General features: G+C 34.3%; 3 protein-coding genes across 3 annotated transcripts; all 3 read left to right on the top strand.

Moving 5' to 3' along the window:
- Positions 1-2,108: 2,108 nt before the first annotated feature.
- On the top strand, positions 2,109-2,672 carry HELRODRAFT_170903 (hypothetical protein; the record flags this gene model as incomplete). The annotated part of the gene is made up of 2 exons (XM_009016721.1): positions 2,109-2,181; positions 2,266-2,672. The coding sequence occupies 2 exons, from the start codon at positions 2,109-2,111 to the stop codon at positions 2,670-2,672; spliced, it is 480 nt and encodes a 159-aa protein (XP_009014969.1).
- Positions 2,673-3,742: 1,070 nt separating this feature from the next.
- On the top strand, positions 3,743-5,535 carry HELRODRAFT_170902 (hypothetical protein; the record flags this gene model as incomplete). Its single annotated transcript, XM_009016720.1, has 2 exons — positions 3,743-4,621; positions 4,714-5,535. The coding sequence occupies 2 exons, from the start codon at positions 3,743-3,745 to the stop codon at positions 5,533-5,535; spliced, it is 1,701 nt and encodes a 566-aa protein (XP_009014968.1).
- A 370-nt stretch (positions 5,536-5,905) lies between these two features.
- Positions 5,906-7,737, top strand: HELRODRAFT_170901 (hypothetical protein; the record flags this gene model as incomplete). The annotated part of the gene is made up of 4 exons (XM_009016719.1): positions 5,906-5,993; positions 6,136-6,545; positions 6,661-6,882; positions 7,270-7,737. 4 exons carry the CDS (start codon positions 5,906-5,908, stop codon positions 7,735-7,737), a joined length of 1,188 nt encoding a protein of 395 aa, XP_009014967.1.
- Positions 7,738-8,100: the final 363 nt, after the last annotated feature.

The raw sequence follows: 8,100 nt of genomic DNA, 5'->3' as shown, positions 1-8,100 counted from the left end.
TAATATTATCTTTTTGTTTTTAGTTTATTAATTTAAATCAAAAATTTTAGAATTGAATTTTTGTTTATTTCGTGTTTTCGGAATGTTAATTTTTCTTTCTATGTTGTATCATCTTCATTTATACATTAATTATAGCATCAAATTGAGTTATATATTAATAACATATATTGTTTTTGTTTAGTTAATGTTTTCAGAATGACTTTTCTTCATATATTTTTTACGATATTATGTCATCTTTACTTATTAATCATTTAATCAGTTATACCTTGGTTTCCTCAATGTTACTTACTGAGTTTTTCTAAATATTTTGAGATGCACTAATTTTATTTTGTTCTTTAGTTCGTACTTTTTTGTTGTTGTTAATTTTACGATGAAAGCTTTTCTGTCAATTTTTGAATAAATTCTTGTTAATCGCACGTCACAGTCTATTTTGTTATCAATTATACCAAGAAAATACGAATGATTTGAAAAAAATTTGCTAAAAAATAAGTAATGAAATAACTATAGACTGAATATCGAATAGTAAATAGACTTAGATCTTCATAAATTTTAAGCTATTTACTTGCACATCAAACTGTATAGCTGTTTTCATGTATGTATTCAGTTCAAACCATGCAGTAGTTTGTTCTTTTTTTAATTTAGGAAATAGAAACGGTTTTTATTTAGTCTCTGAGTAAATATTGTGAGAGAAACTTTTCAATTTCTCTATTTTTCAAGGAAGCAATGAACATTATATCTAGCGAGGCAGTTAATACCTCAGTATTTCACTATGGCACGTACTATTCTTATGACTTGCAGTCAAATTCATGACCAATTTACTAAATCGTCCCGCAAACAAAAGGTCGGTCTTAAAATAAAATTTCTACTTAACGTAATGACTAATCTCCTTATCGGTTTGTTTGTCAGCTTTGTCAGGGTTTTTGAATTTAAAAAATTTTTCCTCAATAATTATTCTACAAAATATAGTAATGTAATAACGTTATAAAACTTCCCATTTTGGTTTAGTTAGTGTTACTAATAAGCTTACGTGAGAAGTGTTCGCTGGTTGTCGTCTGTCGAAACGAAAACTTGAAGGGGAGACGTGACAAATAACTGCTGCGTTATAAACTTACAAAAATATTTTTTTTCAATCGGCATTAAATTTTCAGTGCAGTATAACAATTAAGCTCTTTTAAACACGCGCACAAAATTACACACACAGACAAACGCAAGCAAGCACTCGCAAACATGCTAACACAAACAGACTCACAAGTTAACTACAGTATCTTCATCTACCATTTATTTCATTGGAGGAGGCAATGATGTCATATCCTGGTAGCTACGCCCATCATCTCATCATCATCTAAGTGCAACATTTATTCATGCATATTTAATACGCTCGTGCACACGTTGCATGTGCAAACATTTCATAAGCATTCATTCAATCATTGAAATATTTAGGAAGGAGCTCATTTTTAATTTTAAACGACTCGATAATTTTCATGAAATACTTTTCAAAGTGAAAAGAAAACTTAATTCAAGTGGCACATGCACGTTAAACAACGCCTTCAGCACAAGCAACTAATGCCAACTCCAAAATGCTCATCAATTTTATTTATTTTGCTGTCGTCAATTTAAAGTGACCAATGTAATGTTTAACGGAAGGCGAGTTATGCGAGTCACGTGGACAGAATTTCCTCTTCTCTGACGTCAGATGATACGTCATCAACTCGCTTCGCTTTGTATAAAAGGAAACGATTTTCGCTTCCGCTCTTACATTTCTACTATTGTTGCTCTTGGCTTGGAGGTGAACTGTTGAAGAATTATATAAAACTATGAACTGTTAAATTGAATGTTGCAATATTAGATAGATAGTTAATTATTTTTTATAAAATACCACAGGAATTTAAGCTATTGAAATTATAGTAAATTAGAAATTTTATACGGCAATCAGCTTTATAGGACACTAAATTTGAAGTCTATACTTATAAATTTAATAAGAATTAAACAAGTTTAATTGAGTTTTACGTACATCTTTCACATATTATCCAGATTAAAACTACAAATAGTTTCATAACTTGAATAAATAAAATTACTTTTTTGTGTTCATTTTACGACCGTCAGTAGGTATGGCAAAATTATCCTTAATGTTCATCGTATCGTGGGCCCTCTACACCGTTCAGACCTACAACTCTTGGGCTGGTTAATAATTTACTTTCTATTTTTTATTTTAATAAAATTTTGTATATAAAATTAAATCAATTAACTAAAATATCTTAAAAAAAGAAAATTACAACGGCCAAGGAGCTCGCAAGACATCGATCGACGGCTATTTGAACTACATGGACAAACACGAACACTATGGTGCTCAGCAACGTGAGCATCCGTACAGCGAACCACTCGGCACTCTTCCAGACAACAAATACAAAGAGTTCAACCACGATGAAGTACGAATGCCGGTCAGGTACTTCCACCATTTTGGAATAAGAAAAGTTCCAGGTGAATATACCGACTACGACGATAACGACGACACAGAGGACGGTGAAGAAATAACTGCTGAGAAGAGATCTAAAGTGAGGCCAATTGTTATTCCTCTCGTTTATAGTAACTCAAAGAGAGGACCTGGAAACTGCATCAACAACTGTCTGAAAAGGTTGATGACGTTCTCCAGATGTAGAAGTCTCTGTATATGAAACAAAACTGTTTCATATCATGTGGCGGTGTAACGTTGATCTATGTTTATTAACAAATATTTGATACTTCTATGTATTTGATGACTCTCTAATTGTGATTTTTCAGTATTTTTCTCATAAAATAGTAATAATTTGAGATATTTAGTTGGTGAAAAATGTTTATCGTACACTTAAAAAAATTTGTATTAAGTGTTATCTTTTAATCATTAACAAATCAATCAACCAACCAATCAATGGTCCACGCCAATCTATTGAAGATCGTTCACCTTTCTTGTCTATTTTTGAAATCCATTTCCATTTTTGGCAATTTTCATTGAAACATTCTTTCCTATTCTAGCCTATTCCTTAATTTCATTTATGCGTTTCTTGGCAGATTTTCCAACTTCTTAGCACTGTTTTAAATGATCCGTTGGACTATATATTAAAAAATTAAGAGTTTTTTGTACAGGTGTTATCAATCTTTATCATGTATAATACATTCCGTAGGTTTGTTAACAGTTTTATAACGGATCCGCAAGTTCCTGCTGACTCTTCTGCAGAATTTGAATTCGTAACCCAGTTCTTTCCCTGTGTGTGTGTGTGTGTGCATGTGTGTGCTTTTATGTGTGTGTGCTTTTACGTGTGTTTGTCTGTGTATGTGTTAACCTCTAATATAACACTAAAAATTACGTAGAAATAAAAACAGAAAGCATACAAGCACTTCTGTATGCACAATTGCACAACCATGAATAATATATATCCATGGGCACAACACTGGTTCTCATCTTTATTTATTTATTTTTTCTGGCCTTTTAAACGAGTTCGTCCGGAGAAAATATTTTAAATAAAAATACCCTTTTAATATTTCTCGTTAAAAAAATTTTAACATTTTTAAAATTAATTAATGAGTTCAAATTCAATTATAAGCTCCAACTTAAAGAATCCGCTAAATGGGTGCATGAATAAATCTTTTCTTTCCACAAAAAACAAAAACAATAGAATAGAACAGCTGACTGGCCATTTTCACCACTTTTAAACAATTTTAAATTTAACTGTTGACAAGCAATTGATAAGTAATCTAACGCGTGATAATGCCTCCTAAAAGTCGAACATTGAGCGATTTAATTACATGTTCCATATGTTTGGAACGTTTCAAACAACCCAAGACGCTGCCATGCATGCATACCTTCTGCCTGGAATGCATTGGCAAGTGTTTGAAACTTCACAACTTTTCCTGTGAGTTGGAATGCGCTCTTTGTAAGAGAAGCGTTCGATTTGCCCACAGTCGAGATATAAAGTATCTGCCAGTTGATCATGTCATCGTTCAAATTAGTGATTTAGTGGATGCCGAACGGCAGGCCTCCAAAGTAATAAATGATCAACTCGTTGTTAGGTTGTGTGATTTGTGTAAGATGAAAGAGAGTTGCACTGAAAAAGTTCCAAATGCACTAAGTAGGTGCCAAAAGTGTAAACTTTCTTTTTGTAATGAATGTTCAGTCAAGCATAATAGTAACCCAATGTTTTCTTCACACATCTCATTTGATTTACGGGATTCTTCAATTTTCTGTAAGCAGCATTATGATAATGTGATTGAATTCTTCTGTAAAAATTGTCTTTTTCTCATGTGCACTGTTTGTGTCCTTGAACACGATTCTACTCACAATCTGGAACACTGGGATGAAGTTTTACTTTCAAAATGTGAAAAAGTACTCACAGAAACTATGCAAATGGCTTCAAAAAAAAGCCAGGAAATCAAATCCCACATTAAAAAGTTAGAAACTTTGAGGCAAACATATCAGGAGTCTTTGTTTTGTACTCAATTACGTATTAAATCAAAAACAAATGATTTAATTGAAATGATACGGAAAAGAGAAAAAAAACTTCTGACAGAGTGTCAAAATAAATTTGATAACATCTTCAAAGAAGTTGGATTGGATGTGATTGCTGATTTGAAGTTCAACCAAACAAGGGTTTTTATTTTTAATTATTAGTGTTTGTTAAATTATTAATTTCTTAATGCTTGTGAAATAGCTAATATTTTTGTGATTGTGATTTCTCACAGATGGATCTGTTGTGCGAGGACCTAAACGCAACTCTTCTTGATAAAAATAAACTCAAATGCTTGTTTGCATTTCAAAATTTGTCAAAGTTTCACAGTGTAGTTCAGAACTTTTCTCTTGATACTATCGTTAAAGCATCCTGCTTCTCCTCTCTCTCTTCATCACCTCCGTCATCTGGTCGCCTCAGAGCCATGAATAAAACTATCTGTTTCCTGCCAGACCAGCTGAACGAGAGCCTCTTGCAGATTGGAACACTTTCAGAGTGCAATGTTCACAGTGTGGTTGATTTAGATCTGGAGAGTTTCACACCCCAAGCCAGGCAAAGCTCAAGCAATGATGTTTCTAGTGGACATAAGAGAGTGAAACTCATTTTGAATGCTATTGATAAGTTTGGCCACAAAAAGGACAGCACTAAAAGTTATGGAAGAATGAAATCATCAGATATGATGTCAGTTGGAGCCGGTGACGTTGCTGCTTCAACACAACTAGCTGCAACTGCTACTGTTAATGTTGATCTTTCTGCTACTTCTGCTGACAGTACCAATATCCTAAACAACAAAATCAGTGACATCTGTACCATTAACAACAATATCAATGACAACAATTTTGACAACATGAAAAGCAATAGCAGTATCAGCAACAACAATACCAACAACAATGCAGACAACAATGAGCCTGATGCTGATGTGCACTCTTCTACAGAATCTGAAATTGTTTCTTCATCACCAGCTGCTACTACTTTTTCATCAGATGTAGTCTTGGTTGGCTCACATCATTCTATCAGGTATCATGAATTGGTTAAAGGCGATTTTACGCAGTTGTAAAATGTTGTTCCATTCTTTTCAATGTGGTTTTCATTGATTGAAGTACATGAATTTATATTCTTTATAATTATTTGTCCTGTTTTTCATTATATATACGCATAAGCGTGTTGTTTGGAAAAGTTTTCAGCAAATTAAAATTGTTGTAATAAATTAAATAAAGGGGTATAAAACGGACTCAAAATCAAAACAATTTAATCTTCATAGCAACTCAGGTGAGAAACTTACTTTGGGTTCCAGCAACATCATCATCGATTCCGTCTCTCCAAACAGTAGTGGCAGCATCACCATTCACTCCAACAACAACAACGCAGGGGCTACAAATGTCTGTCCATCTTCCATCCTCCGTTTGTACTCGAACCTGACACTGACCATGAACATAAGTAGCATTGGCAGTCTGCTTGGCAATCTGGTTGCTTCCTGCTGTCTGGCATTTTATGAGATGGGAACACTTAACAATGGTTTTAGTGATTTTAAAATAACTACATTCAAAAATTTTGTTTACTTCATTTAAAACTAGTTTCTTTATAAAATTCTATATATTTACTTTGTTTTAATTCAAAATGAGTTTATATGATTATTTGTAGAACTTCGTAATGACAGATAATTATCAGCAAGTGGGTGATGCGAGACCAGCATTTCATTCGCCCCCACAGCTCTCAATCAACTTCCTGAACGCATCATTGCTTCCTGCTGCCAGTTCGCAAGCAGCTGCGACTTCTGCATCAGGTAGCGGCGCAACCTCTCCTTCATCTTCCTCATCATCATCATCCTTGTTGAACCAGAGCATGGGAACATCTCATCAATCAAACTGGTACTTGATTGTTGGAGAATCACAACGCTTGCATGTTTTCAATTCATCGGGTTTGAGTGTTCGTATCATTGGGTGGGGTACTGTGGCACCCCTTGCTATCTCAGTGGCACCCAATGGCTTGGTCTACGTGGCTGATGCAAAGTTGAAGTCTATCAGATACTACAACACCCACCTTAACTGGGAAGACCATTCCTGGCGTGTTAGCTTTTTATGGATTGCTACAGGAAATCTATAAGCTAAATTTTTTCATATGTTAATTATTATTGCATTTTATTCTTACCGTTAATTAGATTAATTTGTTCATTAACTTGCAGCCGAACATGTTTGAGTTTCCTTCCGACCTGGCTATGATTTCAACCGATGACATCATCGTAGCTGACCCAGTTAAGAAGCAGGTCAGCCGGCATGATGCAAGTACTGGACTCTTTTTGATGACGTACAGAGACCCATCTGAGGATTACGAAATGCCGTCGTTCATCTACGTGAAGAATAACGAAGAGGTCTATATCCTAGATGTCGCCAAGTCAAGCATTTTCGTTAGTCTCTTCATTTTCTTATTCTATTTTTGCTAGTTTCAACTTTTTCATTCATCTATTTTTTCTCATTAACTTGGTTTCTTAATAATATAGTTCTCCTAAGGTAGAGTGTTTGATGTCTTCATGACGTTTAATTTCATTATTTATTGGATTCCAGCTATAAAAACTTTTAATTATGATGAATTCCATTTAAAAAATGTTTATCCTGATGCCATTTCATATTCCTGATTTAGTAGTAACTACTTTATAAAATTAACTTTTTATTAACTCACTGTCTTCTTTATGTGTCTGTTTATCGAAGACATAATGACGCGAATAAGTTTTAGATACTTGTATGTTCAAATTGTTTCAAAAGTCTTATGAATATTATCCCCATAACATTTGTAGGTTTTTAGTGAAAATGGATATTTAATAAAGAAGATAAAGTTGACGTTGAGAGCAGCAACCTCCCATCAACAGTCGCCGGTGAGGCATCTTTCTCCTACGTCACCACCTCCTTCATCGCCGACTCCTTCGTCACCTTCATTCGTCCTGAGACCTTCTTCACTGAACGCTGTCTGTTCAAAACCATCATTGCCGTCGGGGTCAGCATGCTGGCAGGCCGACAGACACAATGTTAACGGGTTCTCCGTGGATGGGCACGGTAACATTCTCATTTGTGATTACATTCGTGACCAGATAATCATCTACTCACCAGACGGTCAAGAATCTCACTCTCTCTCCACTTGCTCTCCGGAAATTCAGCTCAAACGTCCAACCAGGATAATATTCAGCAAGACGTGTGATAAGATTGCCGTTCTTGAACATGACGAGCCCAACAATAGTAGCTCCATTAAGTTAATCAATCTACATTAAATACGTCTCAATGTTATTCAAGGACCTACCTTAACCTCCTATAATTGCTTCGAGTTGAACTATAGTCGGTGGAGTTTGACGGCGGCGAGATAGTAGAAAAGTTTATGATCTTATTTATCAAAACTTTTTGCGTTTAAGATTTTTTTTTGTATTTTTGTTTTTATGGATCACTTTTATCAAATAAAATATTCTAAGTTTCAGACATTTTGAATGCAAAACTAAACAAAAATATAAATAGTTAGTTCAGTAAAAACGAAATATGAAAAAATTTCTTCGATGAAATTGAGGCTATTACAAGATTATCGTATAGTGAAATAGGTTCGTACAGAAGTAATCCACGTGTTAAGTCGTGCAAGACTTTGA

This window comes from Helobdella robusta (genome assembly GCF_000326865.2).
Source record: "Helobdella robusta unplaced genomic scaffold HELROscaffold_19, whole genome shotgun sequence".
Lineage (NCBI taxonomy): Eukaryota > Metazoa > Annelida > Clitellata > Rhynchobdellida > Glossiphoniidae > Helobdella > Helobdella robusta.
Note: the sequence above shows the minus strand (reverse complement) of the source record. Positions and strands in the feature narration are given on the sequence as shown.